A 16,773-nucleotide genomic window follows, 5' to 3' on the forward strand; every position below is an offset into this window, starting at 1 on the left:
ACGTCAACTGTGTCCGAATCGTTGTGGCCCTCATCACCCTGCCCCTCCTCACGGCTCGGACTGGTTGACCGAGTACAAAGTACGCCGCAATAATGCCATGCACAAGCCTAAAAGTTCGCCTCCTCCCTCTCGTCATCCCTATCATAATTGGCGTCTTCAGTATCATCCTTTACGAGCAGGGCACAGTTCACCCGGAGAGATATTGCTGGTTCAAATATATCTGGGGTCTGGCCGCGTAATAACTCTTATTTTGTTGGGGCCAACATTAGCGCAATCACGTACCTTAACCCAGGGAGTGAGGGCCAAATCTGATCATTATTTGGCGTTTAGGGTATTATCTCGTTTGGGACGACATATAGTATTTCCCCTTTTGTTGAGAGGAATTGGATACGATGGCCTTTTGGGATCTTTGGGGCACCGACGTTTGTGTTTGGGGTGATGGAGTATTCGAGTATATATCTTGGGGAAGCAGATTTGCAAGTTTGAGGCGAGGTTTGGACGGGTGAAGGGTTAGATTGCTAGGGCGAGACTGAAGCATGCCTGTGTTGTAGGAGCCTGGTTGAGCATTTGCCCTTCAAGATGATAAGATGCAGGAGGCAACTCCAAAATAAGCATGGAATAAGCATAATAATAGTGTTAGTAATGCATAATCACGTGACATGACATTATACAGCCGAGGCGTCACCTTCTATTGCCACTGCTAAGAAGGTAAGATAAAATTCTGAAGAGGTAGATAACGAGAAAGCTAAGTGAATGGAGCCTCAACGGCTCGTGCGCTGACTACTGCCGGGGTTGAGTGGTGGTATACAGACCCTTTGTTCCGCTCCGAACCATCGGGACGCAACTCACCCAGGAGCCGCCGCTCTCTGGCACTTTGCCTTCTTCCTCTTCCCCTTCTCAATAATCTCCATTCCGCGCCTTATCCTAGTCCTATCTTATTCCTCTCCTTTCCTCTCTCTACCCTCTGTCTTGCAGCATCCGTCCTTATCACCGTCGCTCAACGTCACCGCCCCCGATAGAGCATGCGACAGCGGCAGACCTCCGTCCCAGAAATCTAACACAGCGTCATCGCCTCTACTCTCCCGCGGAACCCCACGCTTGAAACAACACCTTCGGACTCCGTACCTCGCCGGAAGAACTTCGGATAAGAACTCAAAGCAACCTCCGCATTCCTAACTCTCTCCTTCAAATCCTAAATCCGACAAAACGGTGACCGCTCCACCGAATACCTGACACAATGCCCGACGAGGAGCCCTCCCTCAACATCCCCTCCCTCCTCACCCTCGCCGTCGTCTCCTTCTTCGTCATCCGGTGGTTCTTCAAGCGCGATGGCGAAAGCGGCACACCCGGGTCGCGCAGTCGCGTCCGCGGGAATGTCGTCGATCCCGCACAAGTCGAGCAAATATCCCAGATGTTCCCGCAGCTGAGCACGCGCGACATCATGTGGGATCTGCAGCGGAATGGCGGTAACGTGGCTGCCACGACGGAGAGGATTCTCACGGGTCGCGGACTTGATACGGTATGTTCTTTTTGTCCATCTTAGTGATTTGCGTTGCGGTTCGTTGCGGATGGCCTCTTATTGCCTCACCGCTGCTCTGCTGCCTGCTTCCTGCTGCGCTGCGCTTTTGTTGGGCGAATGGTTTATGCTGACTGTTTGGATTGTGATATCATAGCCACCTCCATCTTTCCAGCCTTTGGTCGCTATCCCCCCGACTGGTGTCCCCGCTCAACCAGCTCCTGCGTCAAAGTCCGATAGCCAAGATCTCATATCGAGGTACAACCTTGCTGCGAAGATTATCGACAACAGTGGAGCCGAGTCCACCGCTAAGCCCGGTGGTTGGTCGCAGAACAAGGAGGAGCGCCAGCGTCTGCTTCAGAAGCGAAGAGACGATATGATTCTGGCGGCGCGCCGGAAAATGATGCAGAAAGAGCAGGGAAGCGCTCAATAACGGTTCGGCGTACAGCTCATGGATGCATTCAATTGAAGTGATGTTGCCCGCGGCTTTCTCCCGGCGAGTTCAACAAACAATTATCAAAGCTACCTTTGTCGACTTGGTATAGTCCTGTCCTAGACTGGCCTGGGTGCACTTAACTGAACAAGGGCCTGTCTTCATCTTGCAACTCTCTACTTTCTATTCTTTGCATGTTTATTCTTATCTCGTATATCCCATCCTGGACTTTTTTCTCTCTCTCCCTTCTGAACTCTACAACAAAGCGTCGCATGCTCATGGTGTTAGGTTGAATCAAATCATCTGTTTACAATGGGGAAAGATAGGGTATATATACATTCGAATCGATCATGTAGGCGAAGATCTAGCCGCCTGCGTCCCTTTTCCATAACTCCAAAAGCCAAAGGAAAAAGCCGGTTTAAAACTCCATTTCATCGTAATCATCCTGCGTGGCGTCGTATCCACCATTCGCCGCTTCCGCCAACTGCTCCCGACGAGCCTGTTCCTTCGACGCTCCTATCCGTCTGTTGAGACGCGTTAGCAATTGGCATACCTCCCCCTATACATCTACCTCAACGAGGGGAACATACCTAAGCCCATCAACCACACCCCCAATAAACCCCCTCCCCTCACCAATCTCCATAGCCCCAACTCCAGTAAGCGCAACACCACCGCCTGCAACCGCCGCATCATCCAACACCTCCACACCGGACCGGATTTTCGCAGACCTCACTTCCCTCAACTCCTTCAACAACCTCCTCGTCTGATCCGGATCAACCACATCGTCGCTCGCAACATCCAACAGCATCGTCCCAACCTCCAGCCAATGAAACGGCAGCGTCGGTGGCTCCCCGTCGTCGAACGCCTGCTGGTCCTGCGCTAAATTCTGCGGGAGGAATGGCGGCGTCGCAAAGTAGCGCTGGCCCTCTGGTGTGTATCGGGGTCGTGCGGTGGGTTTTTGAGACCCGCGGTCTCGGAGCTTGGGTTGGCCGGGGAGTGGAGGGGGTGGGGAGAAGGCGTGCTGGTAGTCGGCGTGTTGAGTTTCGATGTCGAGGATTAGCGAGAGAGATTCTGGGTGTAGCCAGGGGGGCGGGAGGATGTTTGCGCGGCGCTGGCGCTTGAGGAGCGAGGCGAGCCAGAGGGGGACGGATGTTCGGCGCGGGGGGATGAGGGGGTCGACTGGGCCCTGCGATTGCTGGGTTAGTTGAGTTTCGAGGTTACTGGAATTACCCAGCTTACGCCTAGTAGCTCGAGGCCTTCTAGCCGCTGGCGAGGCACGATTGTGACCATCTCCATCTCGGCCAGGAAGGAGATCTCCGGGGGCGTGATGCCCCGCGGGAGGGGGAAGGCCATGGACCCGTCGCGAGGCTGAGGTTGAAAACGGGGAGTTGGGATTAGAGGGCGTCGATTTTAGCCGGTATCACATCAGTATCCCACGGCCATACTCTTGCTTGTGAATTGATTGGCGTTGCAGCGAGGAGGAAATGTGCGTGTCTTGACGTGTCGTCGGCGTTTGTTCTGTTTGCAGTTGTTTCCAAAACTATTTGTCGACCCCCCGGAGCGAGCTTGAGCTCTACTTCCTTCTCTTTCTTGCTGATATCCTCGAGGCTATCCTTCTATGGTCAATTGACGACAACATGAACGACCAACCCCGCTCGGGCTTGGCCCTAGCTGCCCGCTATGTCGTGCCCTTCGGCCTCCTTTTGATTCCGCTATGGATGACCCAAGTCAACTCCGTCGTCCCCGAACCATATCTCGACGAAGCTTTCCACATCCCCCAAGCGCAAGCATATTGGGCGCACAAATGGACACAATGGGACCCCGCCATCACGACACCTCCCGGGCTATACATCTTCTCTTACACAGTTTGCGCTCTTATCCTCTTTCTCCGAGGCTCCCCCACTGAGCTTGACCCTCCAGCACTCCGCGCAACCAATGCCGTCGCTGCGGCCGTTCTCCTCCCATTGCGCCTCCAGACTGTATTGGACACCGTGCGGAAGCAGAAGAATACTCGTCCCTCGGGCGCTTGGCTGAGCCATACGGTTCTGAACATCTGTCTCTTCCCGCCGTTGTTTTTCTTCTCGGGATTGTACTACACGGATATCCTGGCGCTACTGGTTGTAATCGAAGCGTACAACTGGGATTTGAATCGCTCAATGCGGCCGCGTCGGTCGGTACTTGAGACACTCGTGTTTGTAGGGTTTGGAGTCGCCGCGCTGGCTTTCAGACAGACCAATATCTTCTGGGTGTCTGTCTTCTTTGGCGGGTTGCAGGTTGTTCGGAGGCTGCGGAGGGCTACGAGAACCTGTAGCTCGGCTGCGCTAGCTGATATTGTTCAGGCTGGCTTGAAGAATGAGCTCTATGATCCCCTAGTTTTAGACGCTTCGCTTGCAGGTGAGTACCTTGTATCCTGGACTGGACTGGTTGTCAAGCTAACATCGCACAGACTACTTCAAGACCGCCGTTTCGCTGTGCTCTGTTGCTCTGAACAACTTCGGTTCTGTGGTTTCATGTCTGGTGCCGTACCTGCTCATTCTGGCTGCGTTTGGCGGCTTTGTGCTATGGAATGGCAGTGTCGTCTTAGGTATTTTCTACTCGCCTTCAGATGTATCGACCCGTGCTGACAGTGGCATAGGACACAAGGAGTTTCACACTGCCAGTCTGCATCTAGCGCAGATGCTGTACTTATGGCCGTACTTCCTTTTCTTCTCCTGGCCTCTCCTTCTCGCCCCGCTGGCCAACATTCTCCTCCCGAAGTTTATGCTGCCGAAATTCCTCAATCAAGGCTTCCCAGCCTCCAGGAGACGACTTCCAAGCATTCTCACGGTTATCATTGTCCTGCCTGTCATGCTGGCAGTGGTACATTTCAACACTATTGTCCATCCATTTACCCTGGCTGATAATCGGCATTACGTCTTTTACGTCTTCCGGATCCTTATGCGCTCTCATCCTTATACAAGGTATGCGGCTACGAGCGTCTACTTCATCGGTGCATGGATGGTCATTTCCGCCATGGGATACTCGCCTTTCACGGCTCCACCCAAAGTCGCTTCAGTGGTCAAGCCGGAACCTCCTTCAGAGCCATCGCAAGATTCAACCGAGAAAAAGCAGCAAAAATCGAATCGCAAGCAAAAGGTATCCAAGAAGGCCGCCCCAGCGGAACCCGCCGACCCTATCTCTCCAGAAGCCTGGGCTGAGCTCCAGGAGCACATCATGCGACGGCAAAGAGCGCAGCACGAGACTTCTCGTGTAAGCTTCGTTCTTGTCTGGCTAGCTGCGACTACGCTGTCTCTCATCACAGCGCCTCTGGTGGAGCCACGGTACCTTATCATCCCCTGGGTGATGTGGAGGCTCCATCTGCCGGTCTCTCCTACGCCGGTAGTTTATCGCAAGGGTGTGGAGGACAAGGACGACCTTAAGGCCCGACTTGCGATTAACTTTCCTTTGTTCTTGGAAACGGCTTGGTTTTTGCTTCTCAATGTCCTGACTGGAGCTCTTTTCCTTCATGGAGGATTTGAGTGGCCGCAGGAACCTGGCAAGATTCAGCGCTTCCTCTGGTAATTGTTTGTATAGTAATTTACATTTATAGATTGTATATTAGAGACCAGGAGTTTACACTGTAGAGGCTGGATTAGTTAGACTACTATTTTCGTTCCATAGAGTTTCTCCGCACAAGCTCTATCTTATCTCCTTCCGACATTTTTCTCACCCAAGTCCTCAACCACCACCAACCTCCTCGAAGATGGACGACACCCCAGGTCGTCCCCCAAAACGCCTCAAACTATCACAAAACTCGAACCCAGCATCAGAGGAACCACAACTGGCCACCCTCCACCGCTCCATAACCCCTCCCCCGCCATCCCGCACTCGCCGAAGCATCACCACTACCGCCGCCGTTTCCCCGCACGACCCCAAGACCCCAAACCTATCCCCTCGAAACGAGATAAAACCAAAAACCCTACCCTCGCCCATCCACCTAACGCACATTCGAGACTTTTCTGCCTCTTCCGGAAACAATGTCGACTGTATCCGGCTGTCGGAGATCCTGGGCGACCCGCTGATCCGCGAATGCTGGCAGTTCAATTATCTCTTCGATGTGGACTTTCTTATGAGGCAGTTTGATGCCGATGTTAAGGAATTGGTGACTGTGAAGGTTGTGCATGGGTCTTGGAAGAGGGAGTCTGAGAATCGGATTCGGGTTGATGTGGGTTTACCTATTCCATGCTCAGGTCGGAGGCTGCGGCTATGTCTTGTCGGGTTGTTCCAGGGGCGTTAGAGAGAGAGAGAGAGGATCGGTATGAATTGATGGCTAACGAGTGTAAACCTGTATAGGAGGCATGCTCGCGATACTCCAATGTCGAGCCGATTGTGGCGTATATGCCAGAGCCCTTTGGGACGCATCATTCGAAGATGATGATCCTGTTGAGGCATGATGATACGGCGCAGTGCGTGCTTGCCTCCCTTCCCCCCTTCTTCTCTTATGGCTGTTCTTATATTAGAGCTAATTGTTTTAGAGTCATCATTCACACGGCGAACATGATCGCAGGTGACTGGGCGAATATGACGCAGGCCGTCTGGCGTTCTCCTCTCCTCCCTCTATCTTCTGCGAATAGCAGCCGTGGCGGGAGCAATGCTACGCCTACGCCAATGCCCTGGGGCTCGGGGGCTAAATTTAAGCGAGATTTACTTGCGTACCTGAAAGAGTATGGTGTCAAGAAGACCGGTCCGTTGATCGAGCAACTGGCCAAGTATGATTTTGGCGCTGTTAGGGCTGCGCTAATTGCGAGTGTGCCCTCTAAGTTGAAGATCGACAACAGCAGTTCGAGTGATGGCCATGGGAGAACGGTCTGGGGGTGGCCGGCATTGAGGGACGCTTTGCAGCATGTTCCGTTACGTGAGAGTGATGCGACACCGCATATTATTGCGCAGGTTTGATCTCTGACGGGGTCTAGTTACGCTCCGCATGTTAACATCGCACAACAGATGTCCTCCATCGCATCTCTCGGTCAAACAGATAAGTGGCTAAAAGACGTCTTCTTCGACGCTCTCGCTCCATCATCCTCTCGATCACAAAAGCAACGTCCCCGATATTCTATAATCTTCCCGACCGCCGAAGAAATCCGACGCTCACTGAACGGATATGGCTCCGGCGGGTCAATCCACATGAAACTACAGAGTGCAGCGCAGCAGAAGCAGCTCCAGTATCTGAAACCGTATCTGTGCCACTGGGCAGGGGACGTCGCTGGCCAACTCCCGCCGGAGAACCGGGATGCTGGTCGTAAACGTGCAGCGCCCCATATTAAGACGTATCTACGGTTCGCAGATGCGCGGCGTATGGATGAGATTGAGTGGGCGCTTGTTACGTCGGCGAACCTCTCGACGCAGGCGTGGGGGGCTGCGGTGAATGCGGGTGGGGAGGTGAGGATTTGCAGTTGGGAGGTTGGGGTGTTGGTTTGGCCGGAGTTGCTTTTTACAGAGGAGGAGAAGAAAAGAGGGAAGTCTGGAGTCATGGTTCCGTGCTTCAAGCAGGATGAACCTGATCTGTCTCGGACGTCTCCCAATGATGGAGCCGATACAGCTCTCTATGTTGGATTCCGCATGCCCTATGATTTACCCTTGACTCCGTACAGCGCACAGGATATCCCCTGGTGCGCAACGATGGCTCACTCGCAGCCCGACTGGCTCGGGCAGACGTGGGAGGGCTAGCAAGGCTCGTCCTCCCAATACAATATCAATAGCAGGAATAGCGGCAGCGCGAAACCCGGAACTTATAGAATAGCATAGCATAGCATAGCTTCATTCCATCGTCAAGACTTGACTCTACTACCTCATCCGTAGATCACACTATCACGTCACAAGAGCACTGTATCCAAAACACATCCCGTCTCTATTTCCCAGTCTAATCCCCGTAACCGATTGTATCATGCGTCTACTGGGTACCTATGGCGTCGATGGCAGTGCTGACCTGCTGGATGTAGAGGGCCTGGGCACGCTGCTGGCTGATGTGGCTGATTTCCTTCCAGGCGTTGTACTTGTACTTGCTCTAATGCGGGGATGTTTGGTTAGCGTCTGCAGCATGCATGTAAGGCTCGAAATTCCACCAAGGAACAAGAATAAGCCTAGTCCCGAAGTAGAAGAAAAGTGCAAGACGGCAGAGAAAAGCAGAGTGAACGTACCTCAATCTGGTAAAACGAAGGCTGGGCAGGCTCCTCATCCCTCGAGCGCTTGAAGTAAGCGTACAGCTAAACGGAGACAAACTCATTAGCCAAAGCCATCCAAAACAAACCCTCTTTTCCCCTCTCATTCTTCCCGTCCTCTAATTATCCCTTCTGAGTTCCAAAACATCCAAAGGCGTCCACAAACCTTTAACTTGTCATCAGTCCCCGGCTCATTAACAAGCATCTTAACGAGCTCCGTCGCGTACTCAAAGCCCGCCTTCAGAGCAGCGGCCTGGTCGGCATCGGAGACGGAAGCGTCATCGCCACCAGCGAGGATAGCGTCGACGGCGGCCTTGAGGGCATCGGCGTTGACCTTTGCCGCGGCGGACTGCACGGCCGGGGTGAACTTCTCCTTGGATTGGGAGGCGGCGAGCGCGGTGAAGAAGGAGTCAGTGGACATTTTGATGAGCGGGTTTCCTTTGTTTAAGGGTGTGTGGTTTCAAGGTTTGTGTGTGAGGAGAGTAGTAAAAAGAGAGGAAGCTTGGAGGGGAGGGAGGAGAAATGGTGAGGTGGGGTGGTGTTTTGGTGGGGTAAGTTTTGATGCCTGGGAAATGGTTGGCCGTTGGGGAGCTATGCTATGACGGAGGCAAACGGAAGGGAGGGGTTGGGTCTTCTATGTTCTTTTATTTTTGGTATAGTAGCTTAATCATGTGTAATCTAATATAATCGCTGGTGCTCGCTGAAACAAAGCGGATGAAGCTGGAGCTTCAGGGTTATGACATAACTCATGCAACTTGTATTCCACCAACGCCGGCTATGCAAAACTCCAACAAAGATAGGTAGATAGTATGAGATATGAGATACAGGTCAAAAGAGAAAAGCAATCTATCGTCGATGCACTAGATAGCCTACCAATCCACAGCCCAGCCGTTCTTGGTCAGGAATTCCTCACATACCGCTTTCAGGGCATAGTTTGGACGTAGGTCATTGACCGTCATGGGGGTTCGCGTGATCGGGTCAACACCTGATTGTTCAACGTACTTTGTAATCCCTATACGGTCGAAACTCGTTCCGGAGGGTATGATGACCGGGTCATGCATGATTTCAAAGGTGATTCCGTCGATGAGGTAGTCCGGGACGATCTGCTGCCATCAATATCCGTCACAGGTTGCATAGTAGGGTTGTGCGACTTACCCGTTCTTGAATCTCCCCGTTCGTCGAAATGCGGAATGCTTCCCGGACGTTCTTGATATTCTCCTGGGCCTCGTCCCGCAGAGCCTTTTGATCCTCATGAAACCCGGTCTCGCCAATCTCGCCCCGGTCCAGCTGACCCTGCACATCCGCCAATGCACTCTTAAGGTCTGCCTCGATCAGCGACTCCACCTTTGCCAGCGTGCTGTTCATCTGGTGCAGCCGTGCCGATTCCTTCGCGGCCCAGATCGCCTGCTTAGCGCGGAGGATGACCTTGGACAGGTTCTCCGATTGCGGGTTCTTACCGGCCAGACTCGCTCTGTATGCATCGATCGCAACATCGTAGGCTTCCTGCGGGCGTTGCAGGCCCAGAAGCGCCTGCGCAAGGTACCAACGGCTCTTCAGGCTACTCGCGGACTTTTGCCCATACAGGTCGATCGCGATGCGCGCATCCTGCTCGACGCCTTCCCACTTCCCGAGCTTAATCCGGGTAAGGGCGCGGTTCGTGAAGAAGGTCGGTTCACGGGGGTTCTTGAGAATCCTGCGTGTGTGAATTTGCTTCTTAGCTTCTTTTGTGCTGTAGCAATCGGGTTTAGATTTGTTTCCGGCGTGCCGAAGACTCACGCTTGCGAGAATAGCTCCTCCGCACCGGTGTAGTCTCCCTCCTTGTACAGGGCGTTGCCCTTTTCCTTTAGCTCGAATGCCATTGTGGATTGCGGCCTGGATGCGCGGTGAGAGAAGGAGAGATGACCCCGAGACGCCGGAATTACTCCTTTTGAGTGTCCCAGGAACTGAGGAACTCGTGCCAGGTTCGGTCAAGTGGTGGGGCAGCGATTCTCGATCCACCGGACAATGCGGAGCCGGGAGTATACTGTCGAAGTGCCTGGAACGAACGTCGCAGGGTCACGAGGCTCGATTGATTTGAATGCGAAGAAGAAGATGCTTAGGAGGAGAGACCGGATACGGCAGGTGGAATAACACTCTGAAATCACAGCCCGATTTAGGGACGAGCAAACGCAGCCAAGGCTGACTGACAGCGCTCTGTTGTTTGAGTACTTTTGTCGGCCAGCGCTGCAGTCGCCAGGATTTGACGGGATGACGGGAACGTGCGTCCGCCCCTGAGCAATCGAGGCGAAAGGGAGAAGTTGTCCTGGCGTCCATCGGTTCGAGCTGGAGCCCTGTCCTTAAAGGAAAGCTGAGCAGCTGCAATCGAAAGCGATCGATCCCCGCAGAACTTACCACTGACTCAGCAGAACTATACAAGTAACAAACTAGAAGCAAACGAAATAGTATATTTAATTCTATCTCTATCTTTGCAGACAGTGTATCAGTATATGAGTATATTCAGGGGTAACAAATTATTTGGCCTGCCAAATTCATCATGCCCACTGGTGGTATCGTGACTCGTTTTAACGTGTAAATAAGCCCAATCCGTTCGGATTGTCGCTTGGAAAACACAAAAGACTAGACGGAAAAGACTGAGAAGTCTCGAGTCGCAAGAATGGCTCGCTGATCTCCCCACGCGTGGACGAATCTCGATCGGTCTGCAAGGTGTCACGAGCACAGTCGACTTTTTGCAAACGGGGTCATCGGCGAGACGGGGACATGTCGGTCTCGGTGCCGATCCGATCGTTGTAGAAGATGCTGCTTCGGTGGGGCCCCACCAGAGCCTTCCTCGACTGGTCATGTTCGCATCTACTGCTGGGAAGCGAACTTGGCCTCGTAGTCTTTGATGGCCTGGACCTTGGGGGCAGAAGAGCTGTTGGGGTCGAACTTGTAGGTCACCCACTCGCTGGCAAGGCGCTTGGCGAGCTCGAGGCCGATGACGCGCTGGCCGAAGCACAGGACCTGGGCGTCGTTGCTGAGGATGGCACGCTCGACGGAGAAGGAGTCGTGAGCAGTAACGGCACGGATGCCAGGAACCTTGTTGGCGGAGATGGCGACACCGAGACCGGTGCCGCAGATGAAGAGACCACGGTCAGCCTTGCCCTCGGCGATGAGCTTCGCGCCCTCGACGGCAGGGTGAGGGTAGGCAGTCTTGTCCTCGGTGGAGTTGACACCGACGTCGAGAACCTCGCTGACATTGGGGTTTTTCTGGAGGAGGGCCTTGAGGGTCTCCTTGTAGGGAGCGCCAGCCTCATCGGCGGCGAAAACGATGCGGAGGCTTTGAGACATGGTGATGTAGATAGATGAACGTTAAGAGTAGAGTATCAATGGGTGATCAATGGGTCTGAGAGTGGAGGAGTGGAGGAGCTTGTGGATAGAAAAGAGGAGAACAAAGACGGGGTGATGGCGGGAATCGAAGGGCCTTTTATACATCCACGTCAATGCATGCTGGCCGCATCAACGCTGGGCCAACCTGTTTCTTTTCCCCAGCTCCAACGGGAAGGGAAGCTGTGGAGGTCGTGCCGTGCCTCTCTGGACCCAAGAATCGGACGCCATGACTTCAATCAATGCGACGCGAATCCCCACTGCAACCCCGGCCTCGACTCTCGACTCTCAATGCATACGATTCTTGAACGTATCCACTGTAGCGTCATGTCTGAGACTGGGTCCGATGTTATTGCATGTGCTATTCCTGATTTCCGCTACTGTTATTGTCCCCTGATTTGATGGCTATTGTTCGACCGATGGGCAATGTCCTGGCATCCTCTCGGCGTATATCTCTACCCTCATGAAGACGTACAAATTCGCCTTCGGCCGGTTACAATCACTACTGATGCATCCCTGAGGTCACATCTGAGCTCGGAGCTTTTAGGAATCAGCGCAGCTTGTCAGAATAATCAGCTCAATCGCGCCACCACATACTTCGCCGGCCCTGGCACATGTGGAGCTTGTTTCGACATTCAAGTCTCAACGACAAGACGCTAGTAGCAAAGGAGCTCTGGTTTCTTCGCATCGTCCTCCGTAGCGCGAGAATTTACGGCTTTTCCTCTAAGTTTGATCGACTCAGAAGGAACCGAACGCGCCTGTATTCAACGCTTTGCGCTCTGTACGATGACGTAAAAGCCGCAGCTTGGTACTCATTCTTCAAAATTCTGGCAACCCTGGCGATTGTCAGGGCAGTATTGATAGAGAAGTCTCTTCTCCATTGCTCTCCCGACAGGGTTACTTAGAGCTCTTTCAATTTCTGGTTGCGCTCGCTTTGGAGATGAGGAGACTTGAATCTCCATACTGGCCCCAGACCCCGACAGCAACCTTCCGCTCGAGCACCCCACCTGCCGTATCCAGACTGCCCCGCTTGGACCACACCAGTTCTCATTCGTGGCTGGATGACGTCCGGCTTCAGCAAGACAGCGGATCCTGTAATTACCGGCCGAAACTGAAATTTATCCCGAATGCCCGCGAGAACTGGTCATATTTCACCCGCCATACAAAGCCCCTCTTGGGCTACGGGAGGCTGCTTTGAGCTCAGACCGAGACCTCGCGCCATACTTCTAGGCACAAGATCGGGATACCAGATTCATCTTGTCAGCCCGCACCAAGTCCGAGTCTCATGACCTCGCAATACTCCGTAGACCTTCTCAGCCCTGTTGTGCAACACTCAAATACGCTTGGATACCCATCAAACGAACGTCTCCAGATTTTCTGCGATCTCTTCCCCCAGCTCCGCCTCTTCTGGGCCACCCCTCCACCATCCCCGGACTGTCAATGACACGGCGGAGCACAACTGACCGTGAACACAGCCTCATTGGATGAGTGGATACATCTGCGTGGGACGATCTCTGTGCCTGTCTTTTCTCGAGTCTCGCTGGGTAAGTCCACCGAATCCGTCTCCATACCTTCGTCTCAGAGCATGGATGGCTAGTCTCCAATGAGATTCTGTCGCGTAGGGATGGACCACCTACTAACGCACTGCGTTGCAGCGATTGGCAGACCTCTCTCTGAGGGTTCCAAACTCTGAGTTTGATTCATTTCCTTGTTCTCGCGCTGTCGTCACTGCCCCCAATTGTGCAGTGAGCATTCCTTATCTAGTCCCGCACGGCAACAAGCGGGTGAACGCGAGGGCGAGTCGACATCGATTGCGAGCGAGTCATTGACGATATACCGCGCACAAATGGCTACAACCACAAACCAGACCTACCCGGTCTTGCCTAAAAATCTGCTCCTCATCTCACTGAAGATGTACTTTGAGCCATCGCGAACACTGGATTACTGCCGTGCTCTGTTGGATCCCAAGAACGACATAGTTCGGCCGGAGAATCGGTCTAAGCTCCTCCTCGCTTTGATCCCGGACTTTCTCACCATTTACCCATGCGCGGAAATTATCAAGGAATACGAATCCACACTACCCAAGGACGACTCTCCATCACTTCCCGCCCCGTTCCTTCTAGGCGCACAAGACTGCTTTTGGGAATCGCTCGGCCCTTACACGGGCGAAGTGTCGCCGCTTGCTCTCCGCTCTATGGGTGTCTCCATTGTCGAGTTGGGCCACGCAGAACGCCGCTCCATCTTCGGTGAGACAGACGAACAGGCCGCCCGCAAGGCTGCTGCAACCTCTGCGCAGGGCATGGTGCCTCTTGTATGCATTGGAGAAGTTAGCGCTCCGGGCCCTGTAGTATCCCAGGCTGTCGGCCTCGCAGTGAGCGAGTGCGAAGTACAGATACGTGCCGTTCTGAATGCTATTCCTGCCGATGCGCCTGTGATCTTTGCATATGAGCCAGTCTGGGCAATTGGACAGCCTAAGCCCGCAGGCGTGGATCATATTTCAGCTGTGGTGGATGGTCTGCGTGCCCTAATCGGACAGCGACCTGGGGACGTCCGCATCCTCTACGGAGGAAGCGCTGGTCCTGGCCTATGGGGCTCTGGCGGCTTGGGGAAGGCCGTCGATGGCATGTTCCTCGGACGATTTGCGCATGAGATTGAGGGTGTGCGCAAGGTCGTCCGTGAAGTCGAAGAAACACTCTCCTGAAGGACAAACCAACCCAGACGTTCAATATACTCACATAATTGCTAGCTTTTCAGCGCGGACATAAGGATATAGATGCATGTAACGGCGAGATACATTTTGGAGCATACGAAGCAACAGGACACCAAATTTGATTAGCCCTTTCTAATGCGATGACTGGTTCTCTTTCATGTTTCCGTTCCCTCTCAGCTTGGGTGGAATTGGCAAGTGTGGCTTTTGGTCCATGCAAGCCACTATGCAGCCTCCCATGCAGCCCCAATGCATGATGACCTCATGGAGCTTACCACGGTTGGACAGACTGGATGCGGCGCGGCATATCCATTCATGTTTATAGAAGGCACACCATGGACACCCTTTGACATTCTGCAGTATTGGGCACAGTGTTAATGCGGATTCAGCATGCAGCCAGCCAATCATATCTTAGGTGACCGTTATAGGTCGGGTCTTTTTACTAAATCTTTTCAGCTCTAACTAATCCTTGACGGTCTACTGTCGTTCCTCCCGCAGCTCCTGCTTGACTCTCGTGACTGTGCCACTTCCGCCATATACGACACCGGTATACATCATGGCAACAGAAGCGCCAGCATTCAAGACCGCTTGAGCCTGCTTACCATTGGTAATACCTCCGGAAGCGAAGATGACCTTGCGCGGAAGCTCAGCACTTGGCGCTTCCACAGGAGGAACGTTTTCCGAATCAGGCTCGGCATGCGTAGCGGTTGCTGCTGATTCCTTGGCGCTTCCGGCGTTTTCCGAGGACTTCTGTGCCTCGTCCAAAATTGCCCGGTAGCGAGAGACGAGAGCGACCGTTCGGTCGAACAGCTGTGGGCCAGAGTACCCGCCGGTCTCCTTCAATGTCGACTGCTCCTTGGGCGGGAGAGTGTAACCTTGGGGTAGAGGCTCGGGACGACGGTTCGTCGTGTTTCCGACAATCACGCCGTCGACGCCGGCGGCCTGGACGGCCTCGCAGATGCCGGAGACTTGCTCGTCTGAGTCCTCGTCTGGGCTCACCTTGACCATCACGTATGGCTTGGTCTTGCGGTCAACGCTCTTTGCGGCTCCGACGACAGCTTTGAGAATAGCTGTGAGGGGAGCGGTTGCTTGGAGATCGCGAAGACCAGGAGTGTTGGGGCTCGAGACGTTCACAACGAGGATATCGGCATATTTGGCCACGCGGTCCACGCAGTACACATAGTCCCGCTTAATAGCCTCGATGTCGTTGTCCGGAGTAACCTTGTTCTTCGCTACTTGGACGGCGAGAAGCTTGCCAGCCTGAAGACTGCCTGGGGGAACACCAGCCTCGCCATCAAGCACACGCTGCTCAGCCTGTTCATGTAGCCCGAACCCATTCTCATAAGCGTAGTCACGAACCCGCTGTCCTAGAACTGCCGCCATATGATCCGCACCCTTCGAGTTGAGGCCGTACCGGTTGATCATGGCCTTCTGGGAAGGCAGTCGGAAGACTCGAGGGCGCGGGTTACCATCCTGCGGCAGAGGAGTGGTGCCTCCGACTTCGACAATAGCAGGACCGATTGCGAATAACGGATCAGGGATCTCAGCATGCTTGTCAAGACCACCCGAAATTCCAATAGGGTTGGAGAGTGTGTATCCGAAGACCTATATCGCACACTATAAGCCTTTATGCCCTAGAAAAGCGTGCGCATAGCGTCGCCAACCTACCTCAATCTCCAAAGCCCCATCCCCATCCTGATCTCCGCGCTCCCGCGGGTGCAACCCGTATTTGTACAGAGTCTTCAACGCATCAACCCCAGAGTGATGCGCATCCTCCGCATCAGGATAGACCGCTCGAATCAGCGGCACAACACCGTACCGATGGATGCTCGCCCGCGTGTCCGTGCAATACACATATCCAACCAAAAGCGTCAGGGCCAATGACGTTCCTATCACTGTACGCCGGAGACCCCGTCCGGCTTTCTTCGGTGCCTCCTTGGCTGTTTCTGCAGCCGCTGCTGTTGCGGATGCAGCCCTTTCGCTTGCGGCTGCGGCGCTGCTGTCTGATGCGCAGCGGAAACTCTGGTGGGGTTTCGTGAACTGTCTGCATTTGGGGACAGGGGACGCGCGGAGTCGGGAGGCGCCCGAGAGCGTAAATCTTCGGACGGAGTTTGTGGCCATGATTCTATGTTGTTCCTGTTCTTTTCACTCTCTCTTTTTCTCGGTCTTCTCTATTCTATCGACGCATTGAGCGCTTGGGGTTTAACGCGAACTCAGCTTTGGAGACCTATTATGTGACGAGAGTTAATATCTTGTTTTCTTCATGAAGGAGACAATCTCCCCTCTCGAGAATTGAGACCTCCGCACTCCAATTGACAGCGCCAATCTCTCCGCAATCTCGATCCCCGCAAGCACATAAAAAAAGCGCTTACCGCGGTCATATGACTCCAACAAGGTTTTCCAAGTCTCTCAGAATCTCTCGCTAAAAATAAGAACGTAATGGAACAAGTAAGCAATGGTGCACGAGTCCACACTGCATACAACGAAGCGCATCAACGGATTCCGATATTCTCCTCTCTCTGAACCCGGAGGCGGAGCGGGAGGGCGGGCGGTCAAC

General features: G+C 53.7%; 8 protein-coding genes across 8 annotated transcripts; 3 read left to right on the top strand and 5 right to left on the bottom strand.

Annotated features, from left to right (window-relative positions):
• Positions 1–728: 728 nt before the first annotated feature.
• Positions 729–2,595, top strand: BJX68DRAFT_228965 (putative AMFR protein). The gene is made up of 2 exons (XM_071038944.1): positions 729–1,519; positions 1,674–2,595. The coding sequence occupies exons 1-2, from the start codon at positions 1,238–1,240 to the stop codon at positions 1,947–1,949; spliced, it is 558 nt and encodes a 185-aa protein (XP_070903049.1). The 5' UTR covers positions 729–1,237; the 3' UTR covers positions 1,950–2,595.
• psf2 (DNA replication protein PSF2) lies at positions 1,956–3,423 on the bottom strand. The gene is made up of 3 exons (XM_071037163.1): positions 3,189–3,423; positions 2,540–3,135; positions 1,956–2,473 (listed from the first exon to the last, which is right to left on the bottom strand). The coding sequence occupies exons 1-3, from the start codon at positions 3,300–3,302 to the stop codon at positions 2,368–2,370; spliced, it is 816 nt and encodes a 271-aa protein (XP_070903050.1). The 5' UTR covers positions 3,303–3,423; the 3' UTR covers positions 1,956–2,367.
• Positions 3,424–3,586: 163 nt separating this feature from the next.
• On the top strand, positions 3,587–7,655 carry BJX68DRAFT_253040 (phospholipase D/nuclease; the record flags this gene model as incomplete). Its single annotated transcript, XM_071042649.1, has 7 exons — positions 3,587–4,343; positions 4,396–4,533; positions 4,585–5,506; positions 5,664–6,153; positions 6,282–6,394; positions 6,464–6,878; positions 6,933–7,655. 7 exons carry the CDS (start codon positions 3,587–3,589, stop codon positions 7,653–7,655), a joined length of 3,558 nt encoding a protein of 1,185 aa, XP_070903051.1.
• Positions 7,656–7,766: 111 nt separating this feature from the next.
• BJX68DRAFT_178015 (acyl-CoA-binding domain-containing protein) lies at positions 7,767–8,759 on the bottom strand. The gene is made up of 3 exons (XM_071037164.1): positions 8,313–8,759; positions 8,126–8,191; positions 7,767–7,992 (listed from the first exon to the last, which is right to left on the bottom strand). The coding sequence occupies exons 1-3, from the start codon at positions 8,565–8,567 to the stop codon at positions 7,879–7,881; spliced, it is 435 nt and encodes a 144-aa protein (XP_070903052.1). The 5' UTR covers positions 8,568–8,759; the 3' UTR covers positions 7,767–7,878.
• Positions 8,760–9,015: 256 nt separating this feature from the next.
• On the bottom strand, positions 9,016–10,005 carry BJX68DRAFT_263085 (putative U-box domain protein; the record flags this gene model as incomplete). The annotated part of the gene is made up of 3 exons (XM_071044593.1): positions 9,016–9,249; positions 9,302–9,839; positions 9,923–10,005. 3 exons carry the CDS (start codon positions 10,003–10,005, stop codon positions 9,016–9,018), a joined length of 855 nt encoding a protein of 284 aa, XP_070903053.1.
• A 988-nt stretch (positions 10,006–10,993) lies between these two features.
• On the bottom strand, positions 10,994–11,473 carry BJX68DRAFT_263086 (RpiB/LacA/LacB family sugar-phosphate isomerase; the record flags this gene model as incomplete). Its single annotated transcript, XM_071044594.1, has 1 exon — positions 10,994–11,473. The coding sequence occupies one exon, from the start codon at positions 11,471–11,473 to the stop codon at positions 10,994–10,996; it is 480 nt and encodes a 159-aa protein (XP_070903054.1).
• A 1,699-nt stretch (positions 11,474–13,172) lies between these two features.
• BJX68DRAFT_178109 (triose-phosphate isomerase) lies at positions 13,173–14,293 on the top strand. The gene has a single exon (XM_071037165.1). It carries the CDS (start codon positions 13,356–13,358, stop codon positions 14,208–14,210), a length of 855 nt encoding a protein of 284 aa, XP_070903055.1. The 5' UTR covers positions 13,173–13,355; the 3' UTR covers positions 14,211–14,293.
• Positions 14,294–14,617: 324 nt separating this feature from the next.
• BJX68DRAFT_178149 (dihydroorotate dehydrogenase 2) lies at positions 14,618–16,736 on the bottom strand. Its single transcript, XM_071037166.1, has 3 exons — positions 16,589–16,736; positions 15,885–16,443; positions 14,618–15,821 (listed from the first exon to the last, which is right to left on the bottom strand). Exons 2-3 carry the CDS (start codon positions 16,335–16,337, stop codon positions 14,694–14,696), a joined length of 1,581 nt encoding a protein of 526 aa, XP_070903056.1. The 5' UTR covers positions 16,338–16,443; positions 16,589–16,736; the 3' UTR covers positions 14,618–14,693.
• Between the last annotated feature and the right edge of the window lie 37 nt (positions 16,737–16,773).

This window comes from Aspergillus pseudodeflectus (genome assembly GCF_044049435.1).
Source record: "Aspergillus pseudodeflectus strain CBS 756.74 chromosome Unknown BJX68scaffold_6, whole genome shotgun sequence".
Lineage (NCBI taxonomy): Eukaryota > Fungi > Ascomycota > Eurotiomycetes > Eurotiales > Aspergillaceae > Aspergillus > Aspergillus pseudodeflectus.

Excerpts from the sequence above, each read along its gene's own strand:
- BJX68DRAFT_228965 (XM_071038944.1), top strand. The coding sequence starts at position 1,238 with ATGCCCGACGAGGAGCCCTCCCTCAACATCCCCTCCCTCCTCACCCTC. Across the intron at positions 1,520-1,673 it reads CGGGTCGCGGACTTGATACG|CCACCTCCATCTTTCCAGCC; the intron begins GTATGTTCTTTT and ends GTGATATCATAG.
- BJX68DRAFT_178149 (XM_071037166.1), bottom strand. The coding sequence starts at position 16,337 with ATGGCCACAAACTCCGTCCGAAGATTTACGCTCTCGGGCGCCTCCCGA. Across the intron at positions 15,822-15,884 it reads ATGGGGCTTTGGAGATTGAG|GTCTTCGGATACACACTCTC; the intron begins GTAGGTTGGCGA and ends TGTGCGATATAG.
- BJX68DRAFT_178015 (XM_071037164.1), bottom strand. The coding sequence starts at position 8,567 with ATGTCCACTGACTCCTTCTTCACCGCGCTCGCCGCCTCCCAATCCAAG. Across the intron at positions 8,192-8,312 it reads GGACTGATGACAAGTTAAAG|CTGTACGCTTACTTCAAGCG; the intron begins GTTTGTGGACGC and ends GTCTCCGTTTAG. Across the intron at positions 7,993-8,125 it reads CTTCGTTTTACCAGATTGAG|AGCAAGTACAAGTACAACGC; the intron begins GTACGTTCACTC and ends TCCCCGCATTAG.
- BJX68DRAFT_178109 (XM_071037165.1), top strand. The coding sequence starts at position 13,356 with ATGGCTACAACCACAAACCAGACCTACCCGGTCTTGCCTAAAAATCTG.
- psf2 (XM_071037163.1), bottom strand. The coding sequence starts at position 3,302 with ATGGCCTTCCCCCTCCCGCGGGGCATCACGCCCCCGGAGATCTCCTTC. Across the intron at positions 3,136-3,188 it reads AAGGCCTCGAGCTACTAGGC|GGCCCAGTCGACCCCCTCAT; the intron begins GTAAGCTGGGTA and ends CAGCAATCGCAG. Across the intron at positions 2,474-2,539 it reads GGTGTGGTTGATGGGCTTAG|ACGGATAGGAGCGTCGAAGG; the intron begins GTATGTTCCCCT and ends GCGTCTCAACAG.